The sequence below is a fragment of the Oncorhynchus mykiss genome, chromosome 5, assembly GCF_013265735.2.
Source record: "Oncorhynchus mykiss isolate Arlee chromosome 5, USDA_OmykA_1.1, whole genome shotgun sequence".
Taxonomy (NCBI): domain Eukaryota; kingdom Metazoa; phylum Chordata; class Actinopteri; order Salmoniformes; family Salmonidae; genus Oncorhynchus; species Oncorhynchus mykiss.
Window position 1 is genome coordinate 7878474 of NC_048569.1, and position 27787 is coordinate 7906260.

The 27787-nt window shown below is 43.7% G+C and overlaps 1 protein-coding gene across 1 annotated transcript in view; it reads right to left on the minus strand.

The window, feature by feature from the left end:
• Positions 1–3915: 3915 nt before the first annotated feature.
• Positions 3916–27787, minus strand: part of LOC110524943 (fibrillin-2) — a 322130-nt gene continuing 298258 nt past the window's right edge. Inside the window, exons 56-65 of the mRNA XM_036976697.1 lie at positions 25563–25688; positions 22277–22483; positions 20737–20862; positions 20169–20291; positions 19220–19336; positions 18851–18979; positions 16970–17089; positions 14117–14345; positions 9120–9282; positions 3916–6238 (exon numbers count right to left, since the gene is read on the minus strand). Coding sequence (XP_036832592.1) covers positions 5855–6238; positions 9120–9282; positions 14117–14345; positions 16970–17089; positions 18851–18979; positions 19220–19336; positions 20169–20291; positions 20737–20862; positions 22277–22483; positions 25563–25688 — 1724 coding nt within the window. The 3' untranslated portion in view covers positions 3916–5854. The remainder of the gene's footprint in view (positions 6239–9119; positions 9283–14116; positions 14346–16969; positions 17090–18850; positions 18980–19219; positions 19337–20168; positions 20292–20736; positions 20863–22276; positions 22484–25562; positions 25689–27787) is intronic.

A 27787-nucleotide genomic window follows, 5' to 3' on the forward strand; every position in this document is an offset into this window, starting at 1 on the left:
TACCAACCAACCCAAACCAACCTCATGCAGATATACCACCTAGCCCAGACCAACCTCATACCTACATATCGCCCAAACCAACCTCATACCTAAATACCACCTAGCCCAAACCAACCTCATACCTACATACCGCCCAGCCCAACCTCAAACCTACACACCACCTGGCCCAAACCAAACCTCATATCTACAGTACATAACACCCGGCCAGCCCAACCTCATACCTACATTCCACCCAGGCTAGCCCAACCCAGCCCAACCTCATACCTACATTCCACCCAGGCTAGCCCAACCTCATACCTACATTCCACCCAGCCCAGCCCAACCTCATACCTACATTCCACCCAGGCTAGCCCAACCTCATACCTACATTCCACCCAGGCTAGCCCAACCTCATACCTACATACCACGCAGGCCAGCCCAGCCCAACCTCATACCTACATACCACCCAGCCCAGCCCAACCTCATACCTACTTACCACCCAGCTCAAAATACATAGTAGCTTTTTAACCGTTGCCCTGTATTAGATGTTGGAATGTCCCACGCTTTGTTCTACATACAGCCAAAATCCTACATTACAAAATGTACAAACTACTACTATTGGATTGAAGGGTTAAATCAAATAAAGAGTAGAAGTTGGACAAGTCATTGTCTCCTGAACTATCAACACTCTTTAATACAATGGGTTGATTCACAATAATTGGAACATTTTCCTCTCGTTGTTGCTAGGCGTGTTTTCTTTTTTTTAGCTCTATGACACCATCTATTGTTTGGTCATGGAGATCAAGTTAACACTAACATGTCACCATCCTGTGAAGTTCGTCAATTATTTAATCTGTAGCCTAGTAAACTGCATGCTTTTCCTGAGTCGTAGTGGGAGGACCGCACACCATATCATCGCATGACTGAAGATGGTAATGGGGTTGAGACTAGGGTAACAGGGTTGAGACTAGGGTAACAGGGTTGAGACTAGGGTAACAGGGTTGAGACTAGGGTAACAGGGTTAAGACTAGGGTAACAGGGTTGAAGATGATAACAGGATTGAGACTAGGGTAAGGCCAGCGGGAGGCCAGGGGGAGGCCAGCGGGAGGTCAGGGGGGAGCCAGCGGGAGGTCAGGGGTAGGCCAGCGGGAGGTCAAGGGGGGACCAGGGGGAGGCTAGCGGGTGGTCAGGGGGAGGCCAGCGGGAGGCCAGCGAGAGGTCAGGGGGAGGCCAGCGGGAGGTCAGTGGAAAGTGATCATTTGACGGCTACATGGAGATCCAGCACTTGTTACGCCTCTTGTATCCACCGTCGTTGAGCCGATCACGTCAAACCACACTGCTCTCATCCATGGCAATGATGTTAAAATTATTTTTCTTTTTTTGCCTTTATTTAACTAGGCAAGTCAGTTAATAACAAGTTCTTATTTACAATGACGGCCTACCCCCGGTCAAACCCAAAACCGGACAACGCTGGGCCAATTGTTACTCCCAATCACGGCCGGATGTGATACAGGCTGGAAATGAACCAGGGTCTGTAGTGACGCCTCAAGCACTGAGATGCAGGGCCTTAGACCGCTGTGATACAGCCTGGATTCGAACCAGGGTCTGTAGTGACGCCTCAAGCACTGAGATGCAGGGCCTTAGAACGATGCGCCACTCGAGAGCAGCGGTCTGTTGCTATTTTCTTTTGTTCAATCGTTATGGTACTGAAGTTCACTCATAAACAATTCATTCAGACCCGGCTGAAATGTGTGCCGGTGCCCCGGCTATTACAAGCGTCAGGCGGCTATTTGAGATCTCTGTTTTATGGTATGATGTGATTCAGGAAGCTGGACGTTTGGCGTCAGTTCCTTCCTCATAGTAGGGCAGAAATGCCTTTTGAAATTTCCTGTGCCTTAATAACAATGGTGAATGTGATAAATATTAATACAAATGTTAAATTACGTGCCTACTTTAGCCAAGTAGAGAGCACTGAGCTATATAGGGAGAAAGACAGGATTATGATTCTCTGAAATAATGGGGGGGGGGGGGGGGGGGGGTGCTGCACATGCCGAGAGATGAGTCCTGATTGATCAGTCATGATACAGGCTTCTGTCTATGGACAGAGTTTGTTTTGCAGGCCCAGTGCCCCTGGTGGACAGAGTTTGTTTTGCAGGCAAAGTGCCCCTGGTGGGCGGAGTTTGTTTTGCAGGCCCAGTGCCCCTGGTGGGCGGAGTTTGTTTTGCAGGCCCAGTGCCCCCTGGTGGGCGGAGTTTGTTTTGCAGGCCCAGTGCCCCCTGGTGGACAGAGTTTGTTTTGCAGGCCCAGTGCCCCTGGTGGGCGGAGTTTGTTTTGCAGGCCCAGTGCCCCTGGTGGGCGGAGTTTGTTTTGCAGGCCCAGTGCCCCTGGTGGGCGGAGTTTGTTTTGCAGGCCCAGTGCCCCTGGTGGGCGGAGTTTGTTTTGCAGGCCCAGTGCCCCTGGTGGACAGAGTTTGTTTTGCAGGCCCAGTGCCCCTGGTGGGCGGAGTTTGTTTTGCAGGCCCAGTGCCCCCTGGTGGACAGAGTTTGTTTTGCAGGCCCAGTGCCCCCTGGTGGACAGAGTTTGTTTTGCAGGCCCAGCGCCCCCTGGTGGGCGGAGTCTGTTTTGCAGGCCCAGCGCCCATGGTGGGCGGAGTTTGTTTTGCAGGCCCAGTGCCCCTGGTGGTGGGAGGAGTTAGCATATTTCAGACCATTCCATCTGGGGCACCGAGCCATGCGAAACAACCTGCCCCTATAACAGAAAGTGGGATTCCCTGGTCAGTATATAGATCATCTTTGCTACCGCAAAAGTGTTGCTACAGCTCTCAACAACATTGCTGCCCTGAATGTAGCTGGTGCTATAGACAAAGCCCAGAGGGAGAAAATTCAAGTAGAAACGACTTTCTATAGGATGAGCCATAATGCGTTTACATGTGAATTCTTAGAGATTGGTGGGGCTTAAGAGGGTGTGGTGTGAATGATGCTGAATGGGCGTAAACAAAGAAGGGCTCTCTTAGTGTGAAAATCACAGCAAAAATCTTTCCCAGCAGCATGACTTTCCCATGTTTTCTCCAACTACATTGTGTAATACACCGGTTTGAATCTCTGAGTCTGTACTTTTATCAAACCTAAATATTCTAAAAAATATGTATTTTTTTTTTAACTTAAAGCTCACATAGAACTGTGCCGTCACATATTTAGATACTGGTGTCGCATGTTATGTTCAACAGCACAAATATTATTTTGCAAAGTGAATAGTCCCAAGAAATACACCTCAAAAAAAACAACGCCTTTACTGTAAAAAGATTTACAATGAATAAAACTGGACATCAGTACAAAGATTCAAACATATCTATTTGTGTAAAAAATTATACGTTCAGTTCAAGAGTTCAAAAATAACAACAACAAACCGACTGTTATACATTTGTTTTGACATGAGTGTTCAGTCTTCGCGTCGATGCCGTAAGTTTGTAACTTCTGAAAATGTCTGTGTATACAGTACTGCCATCATTGAGCACCAGTTCGACATCGCTACAGTACCTCTATATTGTCTAATGGTTTCGTTAAAAACATCAATTTATAATACTAGTAGCAATACTCCTACTTTACTGTTGATGTAGCATCATTACGTAAATGTATTACACATTGTTAGTAGGACATCGCCGCCCCCAAAAACAACAACTGTAGAACAAAAGGCTATTGCATGTTTGTGTACTTACATGAGTCATTGTACCCAATGATGTATATAAATACTAGATTGCTGATGCTATGTATTGGCCAATGAGAGGCTCTGAAGCCATTGCCACCATATTGGTACTCTTAGGAGAAGAAAACAAAAAGGTTCTGAACCGAAAAGAGTTCTTCGGCTGTCCCCATAGGATAACCATTTGAAGAACCCTTTTTGGTTCCTATGGGGACAGCCGAAATAACCCTCTTTTTGTTTTATCGTTTTTTCTTCTAAAAGTGTACTGCTCAGAAGGCGCAGTCGTCCATATGAATGAATGGAATATTAAACTAATACAATTACATGGATCTAAGTATTTCTTTGTTGTAGCGGGAACAGTAGCAGTACTCTCAAAAAAGTATACTTTACGGGTTAGTTCAGTTCACATAATATAATGTAAAAAGTATGTGATAAGGTGTCTGCAATATAGACATTGATAAATGCATTTCTATATTTTCCAAAACAATGGTGGAGGAGAACAAAGATGGTGGCGCAGTGGCTTCAAAACAACACCCCCTGTGGGTAATCTAGTGTTTATATACATTATTGACTGTACCCCTGTTAGTTTACTCTGTGTAGGTATATTTAAACATGTAAACAAAATGAATGTCCTGGTCTCTGTGGGCTACTTGCTATTGCTTCTTAGCGAGTATAGAAATCCTCCAACCAAATGGGACTTACATTTTGAGAACTGAAGCCACGGGAGAAATGAAATAAAAAGCTTTTAAATGGAAGACAAATCGAAAAGCAAAACAAGGTGTTCACCACATCTACAGTCCTTGATTACATATGACCGTACATTACACCTCCAGACAGCTTCATATTTATTACTGTAACACACTTCTCTTTGGTCAAACGTTTTCAATGAGTGAAGCATCTCCCTAAGTGGGATAGCGCCCACCTCTTTCTCAACGACTTCCATGATCAATTTTCATTCAACATAAACTCAATTCTATTAAACCCATATCCTTTAACAGCCGATTTAAGAAATTGGATTGATACATGCTTTCATTGGTCACATAGCCTTATCTGTAGAGACTAAACGTTGAGGTAATTGTGCAATATGAACATACATACTCCTGTATATTATACAAAACACGTGTGTTTCTAACAACTGATGTGTGTTTCTTGTGTAAAAACGTAAATGACACTTTTTTTTGTGTGTGTGTCATTTTATTAGATGTGAATTTGACCAATAGTACAACTTTGTATTAAATACTAAAATAAATACAAAAAAAAAAATCAGTTCACAATAATTGAAATACTGATTGTTAATATGTACATATGTAAGAATACAATTTGTATTTTGAATTACTATTGTTCTTTATAATGATGTGATTCCATGTTGTGTCCTAAAATATCAGTTTCCCTTTTCGAAGGCACCAAATCCCATATTGACAATGTTCTACCACGACCAATAGGCCTGGAATACAAACTCTCACAGGAGGATGCTATGCCCTGTAATGCTCAATTCATAAGTTCACAACCGCAGAGCTACAATAGTCTGTCGGACCACTACAAAATGAATGTGGGACTGTGGCAGCTCTACAACAGTCAACTAGGAATTCACCAAGAGAGTGTCTAGTCACTAAAATAACCAAGCTGACCTCTGTAAAATTGTCCAACTGTATTGTAGCAACCCACCATGCTGCAGATGTACTAGTCGTGTGTACTTTCAGAGCCTGCCTATCGCCAGAACATCACATGCTATTTCCTTACCATGAACTGACCAACTAAACTGTCCAGGTAATTTGAACATCATGTCTTGCTCTTGGTCTTCCACTCGTGTACATGGCATGAGGTCACTCACAGCGAGGGAGAACCTGTGAAAGATGTCAAGTCTCATGTTCACGCTTCTAGTCACTCTCTTTTCCTAGGCCGTGTTTACACAGGCAGCCCAATTCTGATATATTTTCCACTGAAAAACGAATTAGTGAAAGTTTATTATTATTATTTTTTAAATTGGGCTGCCCTAGAGAGATTCTGGACAGTACTTTGAGGTCAAAAACGCAAACAAGAAAAAAATGCAAACCAGAAGAAGAAAACCCCCATTCCTTCCACATATCATTTGGCTTTAAAATGGTGAACTGAAAAACACCAGTTTGAAGAGAAAAACAAGGGTTGTTTCCCTGCGTTTCCCCAAATCCCACTCCAGCTATTGCAGTCGGATGTGCAGCCTCATGCGCAGGTTCTCCCCCAGTTCCCCCGTAAGGTAGTCTTGGTCCCGGCGGTCCTCCAGCTCTTTGAACTGGGCTTTGCCGTAGAGCGGCAAGCTGGCGATCTCCAGCGTGTGATCCTGCGGTGCCGCCAGTGCCCCCTTCCTCTTGGTGCTGTGTAGGTAGCAGAGGCCGTCACGCTGCTGGATGCGGAACAGGCCTTTGCGGTTGCCGCTGGTGATGACGTAGTGCACGTGGCCCACCAAGGGCTTGATGGCAGGCACCAGCTCCAGGATGTGCTCCTTGGGGTTGAGCTGGGACACGTTGAGCAGCAGGGTGACAGGAACTTCCATGTCCAGACTGGCTAGGCTCACCTGGTTGTGCTGATGGTGAGACAGACAGGGTTATGCCGTGGGGTTACTAACTTACTAAGTAACCATGGACTCTGTCAATGAGAGGCACAGGGTTCCCAGCAAACCGGGAACATTCCCAGAACATTAGATTCCCATTAAGTTCTAATTAGTGTTTATCCAACATTAGGATGATAACATCCCAAAAACATTCAAAGAATGTTTTTTGATGACAAAATCTTTTTTGTTTTTTTAAATGAAATATCCTTGGAATGTTCTAACGTTCACTAAAATGTCGTAAACAACAATCTGTAACAACCACCACAGAACGTTCCCCAAACGTTCTCATTAGGTTTCCAGGTAACGTAATAACACAATGTACCAGTAATGTTTTCCCAGAAAACCAAAATTGGTTCTGTGAAAGTTCACAGAACATTCGTTAGGTTGCAGCAAATGTTCACATAACATAAAAACTGTCCAGTCGTGCTGATTATACAATGTTTGTATAAAAGAGTTGGGTGATGTTGCAAGAATGTTCTCAGAACACATTTGGTCTGTTCTTTAAAGGTTCCCAGAATGTTTCATTAGGTTGTGGTAACATTCTGATGGGAACATTAGGTGAACATCACAAAAGATATCTTCCCAAAACACACCTGTCCAGTTGTGCGGATTATTCTACAATGTTTCTTTTAGGATGCAAAAATTATTCACCTGACATTACAAGAACTTTCCCAGAACACATTTAGTCTTTTCTTTAAAGGTTCCAATAATGTTTCATTAGGTTATGGGATCATTGTGGGGCTATGACAAGAGAGAGGTTTCCAAAACACTAAAACTGTTCAGTTGTGCTGCCATTCAGATAATGTTTGTATCAGGGTGCGCAAAAATGCATTCAACAATTTACTGGATTCAAAAACGTATGACATAGTGATAACAGATCATTCTCATATCGGACAAGATAGACTCTACTTTCGAGCAAATCTACTTTTTTAACAACAGATATTAACACTCCTGCGTTGTCTTGGCTGGGTGCTTAGGGTTGTTGTCCTGTTAGAAGGTGAACCTTCACCCCAGTCTGAGGTCCTGAGCACTCTGGAGCAGGTTTTCATCAAGGATCTCTCTGTACTTTTCTCCGTTCATCTTTGCCACGATCCTGATTAGTCTCACAGTCCCTGACGCTGAAAAACACCCCCACAGCATGATGCTGCCACCACCATGCTTCACCGTAGGGATGGTGCCAGGTTTCCTCCAGACGTGACGATTGGCATTCAGGCCAAATAGTTCAATCTTGGTTTCATCAGACCAGAGAATCTTGTTTCTCATGGTCTGAGAGTCTTTAGGTGCCTTTTGGCAAACTCCAAGCAGGCTGTCATGTGCCTTTTACTGAGGAGTGGCTTCCGTCTGGCCACTCTACCATAAAGGCCTGATTAGTGGAGTGCTGCAGAGATGGTTGTCCTTCTGGAAGGTTCTCCCATCTCCACAGAGGAACTCTGGAGCTCTTTCAGAGTGACCATCAGGTTCTTGGTCACCTCCCTGACCAAGGCCCTTCTCTCTTATTGATCAGTTTGGCTGGGTCGCCAGCTCTAGGAAGAGTCTTGGTGGTTCCAAACTTCTTCCATTTAAGAATGATGGAGGCAACTGTGTTCTTGGAGACCTTCAATGCTGCAGAGGGTTTTTGGTACCCTTCCCCAGATCTGTGCCTCGACACAATCCTGTCTCTGAGCTCAACAGACAATTCCCTCGACCTCATGGCTTGGCTTTTGCTCTGACATGCACTGTCAACTGTGGGACCTCATATAGACAAGTGTGTGATCAATCGAAACAAGATGCACCTGACCTAAATTTCGAGTCTCATAGCAAAGAGTCTAAATACTTATGTAAACTATGTTGTCTGGTTTCTACGTATAACCACAACTGAGCTATTTACACCCCATGCATCCTATCGGTACGCACAAGCTCCTTCCTCATACCCTCTTCTAACACATGCTCCTTCCTCATACCCTCTTCTAACACATGCTCCTTCCTCATACCCCCTTCTAACACATGCTCCTTCCTCATACCCTCTTCTAACACATGCTCATTCCTCATACCCTCTTCTAACACATGCTCCTTCCTCATACCCCCTTCTAACACATGCTCCTTCCTCATACCCTCTTCTAACACATGCTCCTTCCTCATACCCCCTTCTAACACATGCTCCTTCCTCATACCCTCTTCTAACACATGCTCCTTCCTCATACCCTCTTCTAACACATGCTCCTTCCTCATACCTTCTTCTAACACATGCTCCTTCCTCGTACCCTCTTCTAACACATGCTCCTTCCTCGTACCCTCTTCTAACACATGCTTTGTGCACCCTGACAGAAACATGGTCAGTGTTAGCGTTTTGGAAACCTATCTCTTGTCATATCCCCACAATGTTCCCACAACCTTAAAGAAACATTCCGTCAACCTTTTAAAGAACCAGGGAAATGGGTTCTAGGAACGTTCTTGCAACATCAGGCGAACGTTTTATACAAACCTTCTGTGATCATCCGCACGACTGAATTTATTATTATATTTTTTGTTTTATGAGAACACTTGTCGCCCGACCTAGCAAATGTTCTGGGAACTTTTCACAGAACCAATTTTGCTTTGCTGTGTTACACCTTGGCATAACTAAGTAAGAAGGACTGTGTAATGTCAGTGTGCATTAGGCCGGTGCGAACTGAAATGTGAGACGAGACAGTTCACACAGACTAATGGAATAACGGAGAATCACTAATGGAATGAGAGTTCTCTGCATCACATGAAAGTGGGCAGTAACCTTTCACCTCTCTATATACATACATCTATACATCTCCAGAATAGAGAACAGACACTCCAACATGTTACCGCTACTGTTATAAGTGTCAATGCTCCCAATATACTGTACCTCTATGGGTTGCGTTCCATTGGCGTCGCGCCTCTTGCGGCCGTGCTTCTTGGGGTAGTCGTTGATCTTACACTCGTAGCAGGTCTCTGGGGAGAGAGTGTTGTCTTCTATCTCTGGCCCCTCATACTGGCCCTTCCCAAAGCCCAAGCCTGACACACAGTGACTGAACAACACACAGCCAGACAGGCACACACACACACAGAGACATACAGCCAGACAGGCACGCACGCACACAGAAACACACAGCCAGACAGGCACGCACGCACACAGAAACACACAGCCAGACAGGCACGCACACAGACGAGCAGGAGAGAGTGCATGAGTCGACAACTTCTCCATTACAACAATGGAAATCCTTCTGACCCATGAAATTATACATGAAACATAACAGTCAGGTGTGCTAGTGCAGGGGTAGAACAAATATTTGCAGAAATCCCAGAGAAACAGATTGGGAAACACAAGTCAAAAGCTAAGCTGTTCCTGATGGGCCCGTCCCAACAAGTGTTTCTAAGGGCCCTGACCCCAATCCCATCCCCTCCTTACGAATCGGCCCTGGCAAGTCTAAAACACGGCTCTTTTTTCCCCCCTTGATGCCCTCATTATAAGACAAATAATGATACTTCTGCTGTAAAATCCCAATTTAGACCCACTGGGCTAAATATGGACCAGCCATCTGTCATCTGGCAGAATGCCTCCTTTGGTATTGTTTTTGGGGAGGAGGGGTAGATCAGTTTGATATTGTAGATAGATTGTAGCTTCCATCATTCTAATTGCCTGCATAATTTCCAATCCCACATAAATGTTTCGGGGTAAATACAGTACCAGTCAAATTTTGGACACACCTACTCATTCCAGGGTTTGTATTTATGTTTGCTATTTTCTACATTGTAGAATAATAGTGAAGATGTCAAAACTATGAAATAACACATATGGAATCATGTGGTAACCCCAAAAAAGTGATAAACAAATCTAAATATAGTTTAGATTTTAGATTCTTCAAATTAGCCACCCGTTGCCTTGATGACAGCTTTGCACACTCTTGGCATTCTCTCAACCAGCCTCATGAGGTAGTCACATGGAATGCATTTTAATTAACAGGTGTGCCTTATTAAAAGTTAATTTGTGGAATTTCTTTCCTTCTTAATGCATTTGAGACAATCAGTTGTGTTGTGACAAGGTAGGGTTGGTATACAGAAGATAGCCCTATTTGGTAAAAGACCAAGTCCATATTATGGCAAGAACAGCTCAAATAAGCAAAGAGAAATGTCAGTCCATCATTACTTTAAGACATGAAAGTCAGTCAATCCGAAAAATTTCAAGAACTTTGAAAGTTTCTTCAAGTGCAGTCGCAAAAACCATCAAGCGCTATGATGGAACTGGCTCTCATGAGGACCGCCACAGGAAAGGAAGACCCAGAGTTATCTCTGCTGCAGAGGATAAGTTCATTAGAGTTACCAGCCTCAGAAATTGCAGCCCAAATAAATGCTTCACAGAGCTCAAGTAACAGACACATCTCAACATAAGCTGTTCAGAGGAGACTGTGTGAATCAGGCCTTCATGGTCAAATTGCTGCAAAGAAACCACTACTAAAGGACACCAATAAGAAGAAGAGACTTGCTTGGGCCAAGAAACACGGGCAATTGTCCTTTGGTCTGATGAGTTCAAATTTGAGATTTTGTTTCCAACTGCCGTGTCTTTGTGAGACGCAGAGTAGGTGAATGGATGATCTCTGCATACGTGGTTCCCACCGTGAAGCATGGAGGAGGAGGTGTGATGGTGCTTTGCTGGTGACACTGTCATGATTTATTTAGCATTCAAGGCACACTTAACCAGCATGGCTACCATAGCATTATGCAGCGATACTGTCACGTTCTGACCTTAGTTCCTTTGTTATGTCTTTGTTTTAGTTTGGTCGTGAGTTGGGTAGTAGTAGTAGTCTATGTTCCTTTTTCTATGTTGTGGTTTTGTGTTTGGCCTGGTATGGTTCTCAATCAGAGGCAGGTGTTGTTTGTTGTCTCTGATTGAGAATCATAGTTAGGTAGCCTTTTCCCCACCTGTGTTTAGTGGGTGATTATTTTTCCGTGTCAGTGTTTGTCCACACGGGACTGTGTCAGTTTTAATTTATTTCTCGTTCCTTTTGTTTTCTGTGTCCAGTGATATTTCATTAAAATATATCATGAACACATACCACGCTGCACTTTGGTCCTCCTCTCCTTCCATCAAAGACAACCGGATACGCAATCCCATCTGGTTTGGGCTTAGTGGGACTATCATTTATTTTCCAATTTCCCAAGAATAAAAGAGATCTTCTGTTGAATCTGACAATCAATCTTAACGGTTGTACAGTCGTCTCAAATAAAACTGTGAAGGACCTCGGCGTTACTCTGGACCCTGATCTCTCTTTTGAAGAACATATCAAGACTGTTTCAAGGACAGCTTTTTTCCATCTACGTAACATTGCAATAATCAGAAACTTTCTGTCCAAAAATGATGCAGAAAAATTAATTCATGCTTTTGTCACTTCTAGGTTAGACTACTGCAATGCTCTACTTTCCGGCTACCCGGATAAATCACTAAATAAAATTCAGTTAGTGCGAAATATGGCTGCTAGAATTCTGACTAGAACCAAAAAATTTGATCATATTACTCCAGTGCTGGCCTCCCTACACTGGCTTCCTGTCAAGGCAAGGGCTGATTTCAAGGTTTTACTGCTAACCTACAAAGCATTACATGGGCTTGCTCCTACCTATCTCTCTGATTTGGTCCTGCCGTACATACCTACACGTACGCTACGGTCACAAGACGCAGGCCTCCTAATTGTCCCTAGAATTTCTAAGCAAAGAGCTGGAGGCAGGGCTTTCTCCTATAGAGCTCCATTTTTATGGAATGGTCTGCCTACCCATGTGAGAGACGCAAACTCGGTCTCAACCTTTAAGTCTTAACTGAAGACTCATCTCTTCAGTGGGTCATATGATTGAGTGTAGTCTGGCCCAGGAGTGTGAAGGTGAACGGAAAGGCTCTGGAGCAACGAACTGCCCTTGCTGTCTCTGCCTGGCCGGTTCCCCTCTTTCCACTGGGATTCTCTGCCTCTAACCATATTACAGGGGCTGAGTCACTGGCTTACTAGGGCTCTTTCAGGATGGTAAGTTGGTGGTTGAAGATATCCCTCTAGAGGTGTGGGGGCTGTGCTTTGGCAAAGTGGGTGGGGTTATATCCTTCCTGTTTGGCCCTGTCCGGGGATGTCATCGGATGGGGCCACAGTGTCTCCTGACCCCTCCTGTCTCAGCCTCTAGTATTTATGCTGCAGTAGTTTATGTGTCGGGGGGCTAGGGTCAGTTTGTTATATCTGGAGTACTTCTCCTGTCCTATCCGGTGTCCTGTGTTGATTTAAGTATGCTCTCTAATTCTCTCTTTCTTTCTTTCTCTCTCTCGGAGGACCTGAGCCCTAGGACCATGCCTCAGGACTACCTGACATGACTCCTTGCTGTCCCCAGTCCACCTGGCCGTACTGCTGCTCCAGTTTCAACTGTTCTGAATGTGATTATTATTATTTGACCATGCTGGTCATTTATGAACATTTTAACATCTTGGCCATGTTCTGTTATAATCTCCACCCGGCACAGCCAGAAGAGGACTGGACACCCCACATAGCCTGGTTCCTCTCTAGGTTTCTTCCTAGGTTTTGGCCTTTCTAGGGAGTTTTTCCTAGCCACCGTGCTTCTACACCTGCATTGCTTGCTGTTTGGGGTTTTAGGCTGGGTTTCTGTACAGCACTTTGAGATATCAGCTGATGTACGAAGGGCTATATAAATACATTTGATTTGATTTTCAACAGGACTCAACACACCTCCAGGCTGTGTAAGGGCTATTTACCAATAAGGAGAGTGATGGAGTGCTGCATCAGATGACCTGGCCTCAACAATCACCCGACCTCAACCCAATTGAGATGGTTTAGGATGAGTTTAGCCACAGAGTGAAGGAAAAGCAGCCAACAAGTGCTCAGCATATGTGGGAACTCCTTCAAGACTGTTGGAAAAGCATTCCAGGTGAAGCTGATTGACAGAATGCCAAGAGTGTGCAGAGCTGTCATCAAGGCAAAGGGTGGCTATTTGAAGAATCTAAAATATCTTTAGATTTGTTTAACACTATTTTGGTTACTACATAATTCCATATGTGTTATTTCATATTTTTTACGTCTTCACTATTATTCTACAACGTAGAAAATAATAAAAAAACTAAAACTAAAACTTGAATCAGTAGGTGTGTCCAAACTTTTGACTGGTACTGTATATGTATTGTTTTTAAATATATATATTTTCCCCTAACCCTGCCATACCTCCCCTAATTTGAGTAAAGTAATGGACAACAATACTTAAACTTCTACTTCCAGCTTACTATATACATTTTACAGACACATTTCACAATAGTTGTCTTTTGTTTATTTTTAGTCCCATCCTTCAGTTCCCATCAAACCCCTCCCATCTATCTCTGAACACCATCCAGTCCCATCCTTCGGCTCCACTCAACCCCTCCCATCTGTCTCTGAACACCATCCAGTCCCATCCTTCGGCTCCACTCAACCCCTCCCATCTGTCTCTGAACACCATCCAGTCCCATCCTTCGGCTCCACTCAACCCCTCCCATCTATCTCTGAACACCATCCAGTCCCATCTATCTCTGAACACCATCCAGTCCCATCCTTCGGCTCCACTCAACCCCTCCCATCTATCTCTGAACACCATCCAGTCCCATCCTTTGGCTCCACTCAACCCCTCCCATCTATCTCTGAACACCATTCTATTTGCCATGTATTTTTCTGTGATGTTTCACAAAACGTTCTGAACTTTTCTATTCTCATAAGTTTCTACAGATTGTCAATTAAAATATATATATTTTTTGCTAAGAGCATTTTTATATAAATGATAGATGGATTATGACTTTTCATATCACCCAGCAGTGCTATTTGCAGAGTTAGCTCCAGGTCCCTGCCTCCTTACCCTTGGCCCATGCGAAAATAGCCCAGCGGGCAACCACACAGGTAGCCTCCCTCTGTGTTGGAGCAGCCGTAGCTACAGGGGTTCTTGTTGGAGCACTCGTTGACATCCTGACAGCTGCTGCTGAATGAGTCGAAGCTGTAGCCTGAGGGGCAGGCACACTTGAAGCTGCCTAGCGTGTTGTAACAGGAGGCCGATCCACAGCTGCCCGGGTTGGAGCACTCGTTCTCATCTGAGAGAGGAGAGGAGGGGGTGGAGGAGTTTTAAGAGAGGGGGTAGGAGAATTAGTTTGACTTGTTATTGAGGTCAACCAGGACATAGAATGATTGAAACACCTTGATGTGACCCACACCCCCAGGGTTAAAGCAGCATTGGAAAATACACCTAAAGCTAAAATTTCTGAATCTAGGTGACACTGCGTTTGCTTTTTGACAGTGGATCACAATGAATCTATAGAACATTAGAACATTACTGTAATAATATCAACGTTCTGGAACCCATTGGTATGAGAGAGAGAACCTTTCTCTTATTGTCCAGCAGGTGGCAATGTGGTTCTGTTTACTCGACCTGTAAATGGAAGGTAGTCCAATATTGTTTTCAAAAACATTTGTTTGCAGCAAGTAGTTGAAAGTACCCTTCTGCCAATGCACATATAGCACTTTTACATCATTTTCTGTGACAATGAATTTCACCATACAACAGAATCTTAATTTTATTATCTAAATAACCTTAGGATTCAGCACATAGAGTTAAGATAAACCAAACTTCCAAATGTTTTTTATTCCATCTCCCATTGACAACAATGTTTAACTAAGTGAAAATACGTCTTAAGTAGAAGTTAGGTATCACCCCCCAACAGACAAGATGATAATGCATCTAACAGAGAATGTTAATTTACAATGATTAAGAAATATAATACTCCCGTCCTCTACTGTACAACTCATTTTACGAGCACACAACCCCAAAAAAACTAAGATTTATTAAATGGCTATCAACCTTCTACTGAGTGGGTTAAAACAGGGTCACACAGAGTGCTTCTTGGTAGTCTTAAACAAATCCACTTTGAAACAAAAGTATACACCTCACACACATGGTTATGGGCTTAAACAAAGAAGACACCTGTACCATGTCAGATGTAGAGTTGAAATGTATTACATTTCGAGTTTGCATCCCAATATTACACTTTATATACATCACAGAAGACTGAAAACTAACAAAACTATTTGACATAGAAACACCGGATTTTGGTCGTTTAAAAATAAATAAATCAATTATTAATTATGAATAACATTCCACCTATGAGGCCAAAGAGGGTGCTTTTGGTCCTTGACTGCAGGAAAGGGCTACTCAGCTTGTGATGGACACTTTAAATCTACGCCCAGCGAAGTAAAAACCAATGCACAGATTTAATCAATGGCCAGGTTGCAAACGTATAACGCAAAACAAGTCTTAACTCAACCGTCAATATAAGTAAGTAGCCTTGCACAAGTCTTCGCTTGTGTGACCCAGAACAGCTCATGGGAGCAGGAGCCTATTTCCTGTTTCTGTAGCGTGAGGCAGCTTGAAATACAAGTACAGCCCCTGGACAGGACGCTAGTCTATCACAGGGCCTTACCCCCAATTTACATTCTTAAAGCTCATCAGGTCCCATTTTTACAGTCTTTGGTATGACTCTGCTGGGGATCGAACTCCCAACCCCTGTGTGCAGTTTGAAGGAAGTTGCTAAATCGCATTAGCGTTAGAGCAATGGCTAACTAGCGTTAGAGCAATAGCTAACTAGCGTTAGAGCCATGGCTAACTAGCGTTAGAGCAATGGCTAACTAGCGTTAGAGCCATGGCTAACTAGCGTTAGAGCCATAGCTAACTAGCGTTAGAGCAATGGCTAACTAGCGTTAGAGAAATGGCTAACTAGCGTTAGAGCCATGGCTAACTAGCATTAGAGAAATGGCTAACTAGCGTCAGAGAAATGGCTAACTAGCGTCAGAGAAATGGCTAACTAGCGTTAGAGCCATGGCTAACTAGCGTTAGAGCAATGGCTAACTAGCGTTAGAGCAATGGCTAACTAGCGTTAGAGAAATGGCTAACTAGCGTTAGAGCCATGGCTAACTAGCGTTAGAGCAATGGCTAACTAGCGTTAGAGCAATGGCTAACTAGCGTTAGAGCCATGGCTAACTAGCGTTAGAGCAATGGCTAACTAGCGTTAGAGAAATGGCTAACTAGCGTTAGAGAAATGGCTAACTAGCGTTAGAGCCATGGCTAACTAGCGTTAGAGCAATGGCTAACTAGCGTTAGAGCAATGGCTAACTAGCGTTAGAGAAATAGCTAACTAGCGTTAGAGAGCAATGGCTAACTAGCGTTAGAGCAATGGCTAACTAGCGTTAGAGAAATGGCTAACTAGCGTTAGAGCCATGGCTAACTAGCGTTAGAGAAATGGCTAACTAGCGTTAGAGCAATAGCTAACTAGCGTTAGAGCCATGGCTAACTAGCGTTAGAGCAATGGCTAACTAGCGTAAGAGAAATGGCTAACTAGCGTTAGAGCAATGGCTAACTAGCGTTAGAGCAATGGCTAACTAGCGTTAGAGAAATGGCTGGAAGTCTACTGGAACTGCTGGTGTGCTAGTTGTTGCGGTAGACTTCCTGTCATTGCTTTAACACAAGTTTTCGATGGCTCGCGAAGCTAACTGCAACTTCCTTCAAAGTGCACGCAGACACATAGAAATGGTATCCATACGTTCATCTGACTCTGGGTAAGTAGAAAATGGGCTTAGTTGCCAAAAATCTGCACTTTTCCTTTCAAATCATGTAGTTATCATCAGTGTCCCAAAGTAGCACCCTCTGTGTGTGTGTGGTACTCACCCACACACTGGTTCCACTGGTAGTGCTGTGTGTAGCCCTGAGGGCAGTTACAACGGTAGCCGCCCAGCATGTTCTGGCAGCCATGTTGGCACCTGTCGTTACTGTCACACTCGTTCACGTCTGACGGTCAAAAGGCAGAAGAACACATATGCATTGGCCCATCCGTCATCTTCACCATCCTAATAATCATCATCAACGTTACTTTCCTAATCTTCATCATTATCATCACCATATTCCTAATTCTTATTCATCATCATCACCGTTCCCATCATGGTCACATTGCATATTTAGATTGGAACATTACGCTACTGTACAATGCAGTATGATGCAATTGTGAGTTTCCTGCACCAGCTCCTCTGAAATATATATACCTATATATATATATGAGCTTGAAATCTACGTTAGGGTATTTCAATTGCGTTTACACCCAAAATGCTAGGAGAACAAATCTGCCTTTAGCTGCCTAGTTGCATGGATTCCCTTGGTGTGTACAATTGACTCTTCATAATGAATTGGCAGGTTGACTCGGCATCTGTTTCTAATACACACGCCTATAAATGTGGGAAAATGGCCTGTTTAAGCCGAATGCTTTTCATGTAGTCAAACAAAAATCACATCCATTCATCCCCATTGCTTTCGAGTAACGCAAACCAGGTAAACTTTAGCTCAAAACAGAGGATAACGTTCAACCTGGGATTTGAGTCCATGGCACAAATTAAACCACTGCCCTGAATTCTCTCCCCGTACAATACTTACAGACAACCTGTACCAAACTATTCTTTGTTGAGTTTTGAAAGTGAATTATTTTGTTTGTAGAGCGATGGCACAGAGTTCAATTTAGATAGTGCCAGTAGGACTTGTGGTTTTGGGCATTGCCACTCTGTGGAGACTTCAATAAAAGGAGAGTTGGCGAAAGGTTTGAGGCCTTGAAATCGCAGTCAGCCAAACGCTGTTAGAGAGAACGGTCAAGTAGGCTGCTTGATTTCCTACGCTTTTACGACAGTAGTGCCACTTTGAGAAGTCTTTCAAATATATGTATAATATAAATATATATTTTCATCTTTAATTTCATTGTTTCTTTCTTTTATTGTTTATGTGTTTTTTTCATATGTTGCTTCTGACAATACAGGTGGAAAAACTACCACCAAACTGCCAAACACATTTTGTTTACCGAGAGGTTTATCTCTGCCACTGAGGTTCAATCCCACAGTTCTTCTTAAATACTTATTTTCCACCATAATTTGCAAATAAATTAATTAAAAATCCTACAATGCGATTTTCTGGATTTTCTTTTCTCATTTTGTGTGTACCTATGATGAAAATTACAGGCCTCTCTCATCTTTTTAAGTGGGAGAACTTGCACAATTGGTGGCTGACTAAATACTTTTTTGCCCCACTGTATGCTTAAGATACAGATTTCACCACTAGCTCACCAAAACCATGGCATTGGTTGATCGGGGACATCATATCTTCAGGTTTTAGGGAGATGAACCAACGGTGCAATGCAAACTTAGCCATCAGGTTACATAGAGTGAGATGATGATATGGTAAAAATATTGAACAATTCCTTATGATTATTCAATGATGCTATTCATCATTCTATATATTTTTTTATTTAACTAGGCAAGTCAGTTAAGAACAAATTATTATTTACAATGACGGCCTAGGAACAGTGGGTTAACTGCCTTGTTCAGGGGCGGAACGACAGATTGGGGGATTCGATCTAGCAACCTTTCGATTACTGGCCCAACGCTCTAACCACTAGGCTACCAACCTCCCCGATTTATCGAAACAAAAAGCATAATTCAAGTGTGTCATGTGGATGTTTCCCATAAGAAATGGAATGAAGAAAGGAAGAAATAAAAACTCAATTGTAGCTACCATCACAGTGCAGTCCGGTGTCGTCCAGTTCGTAACCCCGTTGGCATGCACAGTTGAAGCTACCAGGGGAGTTCTGACAGATGCCCTTGGTGCCACACAGCGAGGGTTCCCCGACACACTCATTATTATCTGACAGAGAGAGCATTGCATTTATGTAGTTTGTATTTTACCTGAGTTGTGTTCATTGGGCACCAAACAGAAAAGAAGAAACAATAACCAGACTGAAACAGGGTTGGGACTTTGCTGAACTTGTCCAATAAGAAATGATCATTTTTGTTTTCCGTTTTAAAAGGGCGTGTCCTATTGAACCATAGTAACCCTTATAGCTGCAGTTTAAAAACATGGACACTACAGACGTATTTGCCTTACCTATGCATGCAGTGTGGTGCTGGGTGAAGCCAGGGGGACACTTGCAGGTGAATCCGCCCACGGTGTTGACACACATGAACTGACAGTTGTGCCTCTTGGTCTGGCACTCGTCCAAATCTAAACACACACGCACGCACGCACGCACGCACGCACGCACGCACGCACGCACGCACGCACGCACGCACGCACGCACGCACGCACGCACGCACGCACGCACACACACACACACACACACACACACACACACACACACACACACACACACACACACACACACACACACACACACACACACACACACAGTAAACCAAAGCTCTCAGATCACACACACAAAACATTACACCCTGTTATTACGCAACATTCGATTATTTTGTGTTGACCCCTTTTCAATGGACAGAGCCCCCTATGCCGCGATTCAATTCATTCCAGCACTGTTCATGACTCATTCAACCAGTGTATTCAGTCACTGTAATTTAGGTCTGTCGCCACGTTGTGATACAGGACAATCAACTCTACAGTGATGACTGGCTGTTGAGCAGCATCTGTCCTCTCATTAATCTATTCCTATAGTGTGGACAGCACTCACTAATCACTCACTAATAATGAAGAGATCATTTTAGCTAGCTAGTAAAAATCGAATAAAATCTTACGTTTATTGGTCTCATACACAGTTCAGCAGGTACCGTTGAAATGAAGTTGATAGATGTTGGGTTTGAGCTGTAAAACCTCTAACCTGGTCCTAGATCTGTTGTGTCGTGACGTGGCAATGACCATAGACGTTTGCAGCACAGAACACTCAAATCTAGGACCAGTCTATAACACCGCTAAGTAACCCTATCCAATCTAGAAATCCAGCAGACAGCCATCGAGCTAAAAAAAAAAAGAAAGAAGAAAAAAAAAGAAAAAAAGACTGTTGCTTTGCATCATGGGAACTGTAGTTTCCCTGTACCTTTGCAGGTCCTGCCGTCCTCTTGGAGCACGTAACCACGGGGACAGGAGCAAGTGTAACTTCCCTCGGTGTTCTTACAGATGAAATTACACGGCTTGGGGGACATGACACACTCATCCAGATCTGACAGGAAGAGAACACAGAAGATCAACAGGGGAGGGAGGGGTATTGAGCGCCTTGTTGTAATCATTTATCTATGATCTGATAGGTGAAAGGGGAAATGGTCAAATTAGTGACAACTTCAAAGAGGCAAGGAGAGAACGATGTATTTTCCATGTATCCTAACACAGCCTTGGTATTGGAGTGCAATTTTGCTCCCGCCCTGCACTAAATCGCTGATACAACAAATCATAGATTTGGTTGCATTCACAATGGGCTTCAATCACAACCACTCACCAGGTTTTTAAAAACAGTCACAATGAGCTTCAATCACAACCACTCACCAGGTTTTTAAAAACAGTCACAATGGGCTTCAATCACAACCACTCAGTAGGTTTCACACCAGACTCCATGTCGCATCATAATACTGTTCTGACCAATAGAAGTGTAACAGTGGAATGTGCCTTACCCACGCAGGCCATTCCAGTGATGGTGGAGGTGTAGCCCAGTTTGCAGTGGCAGCGGTAGGATCCCATGGTGTTGATGCAGCGTCCATTCTTACACGTGTCAGGGATTACCTTACACTCGTCTATATCTGTAGGACAAAAGACAGAAAGCACAGGGCCATTCAGAGAAGATGGGACCATTCAGAGAAGACGGGACCATTCAGAGAAGACGGGACCATTCAGAGAAGACGGGACCATTCAGAGAAGACGGGACCATTCAGAGAAGACGGGACCATTCAGAGAAGACGGGACCATTCAGAGAATACGGGACCATTCAGAGAAGACGGGACCATTCAGAGAAGACGGGACCATTTAGAGAGCACAGAGCCATTCAGAGAAGACGTGACCATTTAGAGAAAACGGGACCATTCAGAGAAGACGGGACCATTACACATAGTCTAAAGCAGGGGGTGACAATTAGATTCAGCCATGGGGTAATTATTTTCTGAATGTATGGTCATAGGGCCCGAAACACATTTGTACACTGCAAATTGAGTGGAAGTAAGCCCAAACAGATATTGTTTTTGACAATAACATAATAATGTCATACCCTGATTACACTGAGACATGATCACTTCTCTATTGATTTGTGGTAATACTTGGGAACAGATTTCCTAAATCAAAACCATTTAGGCGGGCCGGGCGCAGTGCACGATAACCAAGGTTGCCAGGTGCACGGTGTTTCCTCCGACACATTGGTGCGGCTGGCTTCCGGGTTGGATGGCGCTGTGTTAAGAAGCAGTGCGGCTTGGTTGGGTTGTGTTTCGGAGGACGCATGGCTTTCGACCTTCGTCTCTCCCCAGCCCGTACGGGAGTTGTAGCGATGAGACAAGATAGTAGCTACTAACAATTGGATCCCACGAAATTGGTGAGAAAAGGGGGTAAAAAAAAAAAATAATAATAATAATATATTTTTTAAAATATTTAGAAATAAAAAAAAATTCAACTGAAAAAGTTGCGTGGCCATCGTCTATAGGGTCAATTTAATTGGCTTGTCCCATGTATAATTTGTTGTTTTCCGATTACTAATCTTGATTCAATTCAAGGGTTTATTAGGTTTGCTAGGTTAGTCTTGCATTCTAGTGGACAACCCGAGAGAAAAAAAACTAGTATGAATTACAAGTTGACACTCTAAAAATAACACTGAAACACTCGTCCTGACCTCTTGCCTAGGGCGAGGTGACATTCCTTTCACTGGATCATTCCTTGAACTTATGTGTGGTAATTGCTACATCTTGCCTTTTGAATAGTCGGATGGGCATTTTGCCATATCGCTTACACCTATCCTATCATTTCAGATCTACACTAGTGCCTAGGGGAAGGGAATAATGGCCTATTTGGAATGATTTAAAAAGCCTAGAAGAAACTATTGACCAGCTGACTGAAAGCCAAACACATTTAACCTGTATCTAAAGCCTTATCATCAAGGCACTTCTGCCTACAGGCACTTCCACTGTTCAACCCTTTTCATGCTCTATAACTCCAAACCCTTTGACCTCTCACCCATGCCGTCGGTGGCGTATCCCGGGCCGTGGGGACAGAGCTTCCTGTAGCCTGCCGTGCCAGCCAGGGGACAGAGCTCACACTGGTTACCCCAGCCGCGGCCTCCGTCACAGCAGCACTGGGACTTGGTGGTGGGTGTCCGGCTGCTGGAAGACATCTGGCACATAGTCATCAGCACCTCGGTAAAGCAGAAGCCCTCCCTGTAGTCTAGAGAGAGGGGCAGAACAGACAGACTGCATCTATACACTGAGTGTACAAAACATTAAGAACACCTCTTTCTATGACATAGGCTGATCAGGTGAAAGCTATGATCCCTTATTGATGGCACTTGTTAAATCCATTGAATGACTCCAGATGAAGGGGAGGAGACGGGGTTAAAGAAGGATTTTTAAGGCTTGAGACAATTGAAACATGGATTGTGAATGTGAGCCATTAGGAGGGTGAATGGGCAAGACAAAATATGTAAGTGCCTTTGAACGGGGTATGGTAGCACTGTAGGTTGCAGGCACACCGGTATGAGTGTGTCAAGAACTGCAACGCTGCTGGGCTTTTCACGCTCAACAGTTTCCTGTGTGTATAAAGAATGGTCCACCACCCAAAGGACATCCAGCCATCTTGGCAAAACTGTGGGAAGCATTGGCGTCAACATGGGCCAGCATTCCTGTGGAACGCTTTCAACACCTTGTAGAGTCCATGCCCCGACAAATTGAGGCTGTTGTGAGAGGGGGGGGGGGGGGGGGGGGGTACTCAATATTATATAGGTGTCCTTAATATTTTGTACACTCAGTGAAAATACTCAAAATCAAATAAAATGATACTGGTCACATACACATGGTTAGCAGATGTTAATACGAGTGTAGTGAAATGCTAATTTCCTCTCTCTTTATATATATATATATATATATATATATATACATATACAGTGCCTTGCGAAAGTATTCGGCCCCCTTGAACTTTGCGACCTTTTGCCACATTTCAGGCTTCAAACATAAAGATATAAAACTGTATTTTTTTGTGAAGAATCAACAACAAGTGGGACACAATCATGAAGTGGAACGACATTTATTGGATATTTCAAACTTTTTTAACAAATCAAAAACTGAAAAATTTGGCGTGCAAAATTATTCAGCCCCTTTACTTTCAGTGCAGCGAACTCTCTCCAGAAGTTCAGTGAGGATCTCTGGATGATCCAATGTTGACCTAAATGACTAATGATGATAAATACAATCCACCTGTGTGTAATCAAGTCTCCGTATAAATGCACCTGCACTGTGATAGTCTCAGAGGTCCGTTAAAAGCGCAGAGAGCATCATGAAGAACAAGGAACACACCAGGCAGGTCCGAGATACTGTTGTGAAGAAGTTTAAAGCCGGATTTGGATACAAAAAAAATTCCCAAGCTTTAAACATCCCAAGGAGCACTGTGCAAGCGATAATATTGAAATGGAAGGAGTATCAGACCACTGCAAATCTACCAAGACCTGGCAGTCCCTCTAAACTTTCAGCTCATACAAGGAGAAGACTGATCAGAGATGCAGCTAAGAGGCCCATGATCACTCTGGATGAACTGCAGAGATCTACAGCTGAGGTGGGAGACTCTGTCCATAGGACAACAATCAGTCGTATATTGCACAAATCTGGCCTTTATGGAAGAGTGGCAAGAAGAAAGCCATTTCTTAAAGATATCCATAAAAAGTGTTGTTTAAAGTTTGCCACAAGCCACCTGGGAGACACACCAAACATGTGGAAGAAGGTGCTCTGGTCAGATGAAACCAAAATTGAACAATGCAAAACGTTATGTTTGGCGTAAAAGCAACACAGCTCATCACCCTGAACACATCATCCCCACTGTCAAACATGGTGGTGGCAGCATCATGGTTTGGGCCTGCTTTTCTTCAGCAGGGACAGGGAAGATGGTTAAAATTGATGGGAAGATGGATGGAGCCAAATACAGGACCATTCTGGAAGAAAACCTGATGGAGTCTGCAAAAGACCTGAGACTGGGACGGAGATTTGTCTTCCAACAAGACAATGATCCAAAACATAAAGCAAAATCTACAATGGAATGGTTCAAAAATAAACATATCCAGGTGTTAGAATGGCCAAGTCAAAGTCCAGACCTGAATCCAATCGAGAATCTGTGGAAAGAACTGAAAACTGCTGTTCACAAATGCTCTCCATCCAACCTCACTGAGCTCGAGCTGTTTTGCAAGGAGGAATGGGAAAAAATTTCAGTCTCTCGATGTGCAAAACTGATAGAGACATACCCCAAGCGACTTACAGCTGTAATCGCAGCAAAAGGTGGCGCTACAAAGTATTAACTTAAGGGGGCTGAATAATTTTGCACGCCCAATTTTTCAGTTTTTGATTTGTTAAAAAAGTTTGAAATATCCAATAAATGTCGTTCCACTTCATGATTGTGTCCCACTTGTTGTTGATTCTTCACACAAAAACACAGTTTTACATCTTTATGTTTGAAGCCTGAAATGTGGCAAAAGGTCGCAAAGTTCAAGGGGGCCGAATACTTTCGCAAGGCACTGTATATATATATATATATATATTGGGGTATTTTTTTTTACTTTATTGAGGCACTTATCAAATGTATTTATAAAGCCCTTCATCAGCTGATGTCACAAAGGGCTGTACAGAAACCCAGCAAGCCAACAGCAAGCAATGCAGGTGTTATGAAACAGAGGGGGGAGACAGATATGTGGGGGAGACAGAAAGGACGTTGTGGGGGGATTGAAACCTGTTTTCCCGGTGCGGGAAGACTGTGGTTGAGAGCAACCGGGAGCGTTGCCGTTAGAACACAGGCTCTATACAGAACAGACAGACATTTAAACAAGTCATTCAACACATTACACATGAAAAAAAAAGAACAGGCGTTTTAAATCTCATTTTTTTCTTCCCCATTTACATTTTTTTTTTAAACACAGACATTTATACAGTAGAGGAAATGTAACCGTCCAGATGTAGCACAGGCGCTAACAAAAATAAGAAGACTACAATCTGCTCTAGTTGTTTCTCAAGTGTCATTCTTATTTTGGCAGGCTGTTGTATCACTAACTAAATCAACAACTTATAGCTCATTTTTAGACATATACTGTACAGAACACTGACTGTCAGACACACGCACACGCACACGCACACACACACATACGCATACACACACACACACACGCATACACACACACACACACGCATACACACACACACACACGCATACACACACACACACACACACACACAGTAGAAGTGTGTTCCGGAGGAGTGTGTATGATTCTTACCGAGACACTGTGTCCGTGTAGAGTCAGACTCATATCCGCCTCCACACTCACATATGTAGCTGCCTATCGTGTTGATACAACGACCATTCTCACAGATGCCCGGCTTGCTACGACACTCATTCTCATCTGAATGGAGAAACAGAGCAAGAGAGAGAGACAGAGGGAGGGATACAAGGGAGGTGAGAATGTGATGGAGAGAGAGACAGAGAGAGAGTAAAAGATGAAAAGGGTTAGAGAGAGACAGAGGGAGGGATAAAAGGGATGGGAGAATGTGATGGAGAGAGAAAGAGAGACAGGGGGAGGGATACAAGGGAGGTGAGAATGTGATAGAGAGAGAAAGAGAGACAGGGGGAGGGATACAAGGGAGGTGAGAATGTGATAGAGAGAGAGAGAGACAGAGGGAGGGATACAAGGGAGGTGAGAATGTGATAGAGAGAGAGAGAGACAGGGGGAGGGATACAAGGGAGGTGAGAATGTGATAGAGAGAGAGAGAGAGGGAGGGATACAAGGGGAGGTGAGAATGTGATGGAGAGAGAGAGAGACAGAGGGAGAGATACAAGGGGAGGTGAGAATGTGATAGAGAGAGAGAGAGACAGGGGGAGGGATACAAGGGGAGGGGAGAATGTGATGGAGAGAGAGAGAGACAGAGGGAGGGATACAAGGGGAGGGGAGAATGTGATGGAGAGAGAGAGAGAGAGACAGAGGGAGGGATACAAGGGGAGGGGAGAATGTGATGGAGAGAGAGAGAGTAAAAGATGAAAGGGGTTAGAGAGAGACAGACAAATAGAAAGTTAAAGATTCAGTAGTAGAAGGGGAGATATAATGTTTAAAATCAAACTTTGCATTTCCCCTCCAAAAAATATGCAATCTCACATCCCACTAGGCGAAAAACTGGTTGAATTAACATTCTTCCCACATTATTTCAACCCATCTATGCGATGGCGTTGAATCAACGTGGAAAACTGATTAGATTTGCTAAATTTTTCACCCAACTTTTAACCTAAATCCAATGACATTGATTTTACGTTGAATTCACGCTAGTTGAAAATTCAACCAAATGTACTACATCAAAAAACGAAACATTGAACTGACATCTGTTCCCAGTGGGATCAGTCTTGAACAGTCCTGTCAACGACCACAGTGAAATGCTAACACATCACTGTTGAACAGTCCTATCAACGACCACAGTGAAATGGGAACACGTTGAACAGTCCTATCAACGACCACAGTGAAATGGGAACACGTTGAACAGTCCTATCAACGACCACAGTGAAATGGGAACACGTTGAACAGTCCTATCAACGACCACAGTGAAATGGGAACACATCACTGTTGAACAGTCCTATCAACGACCACAGTGAAATGGTAACACATCACTGTTGAACAGTCCTATCAACGACCACAGTGAAATGGTAACACGTCACTGTTGAACAGTCCTATCAACGACCACAGTGAAATGGGAACACGTTGAACAGTCCTATCAACGACCACAGTGAAATGGTAACACATCACTGTTGAACAGTCCTGTCAACGACCACAGTGAAATGGTAACACATCACTGTTGAACAGTCCTATCAACGACCACAGTGAAATGGTAACACATCACTGTTGAACAGTCCTATCAACGACCACAGTGAAATGGGAACACGTTGAACAGTCCTGTCAATGACCACAGTGAAATGGGAACACGTTGAACAGTCCTATCAACGACCACAGTGAAATGGGAACACGTCACTGTTGAACAGTCCTATCAACGACCACAGTGAAATGGGAACACGTTGAACAGTCCTATCAACGACCACAGTGAAATGGGAACACGTCACCGTTGAACAGTCCTATCAACGACCACAGTGAAATGGTAACACATCACTGTTGAACAGTCCTATCAACGACCACAGTGAAATGGGAACACGTCACTGTTGAACAGTCCTATCAACGACCACAGTGAAATGGGAACACGTCACTGTTGAACAGTCCTATCAACGACCACAGTGAAATGGGAACACGTCACTGTTGAACAGTCCTATCAACGACCACAGTGAAATGGGAACACGTCACTGTTGAACAGTCCTATCAACGACCACAGTGAAATGGGAACACGTTGAACAGTCCTATCAACGACCACAGTGAAATGGGAACACGTTGAACAGTCCTATCAACGACCACAGTGAAATGGGAACACGTTGAACAGTCCTATCAACGACCACAGTGAAATGGGAACACGT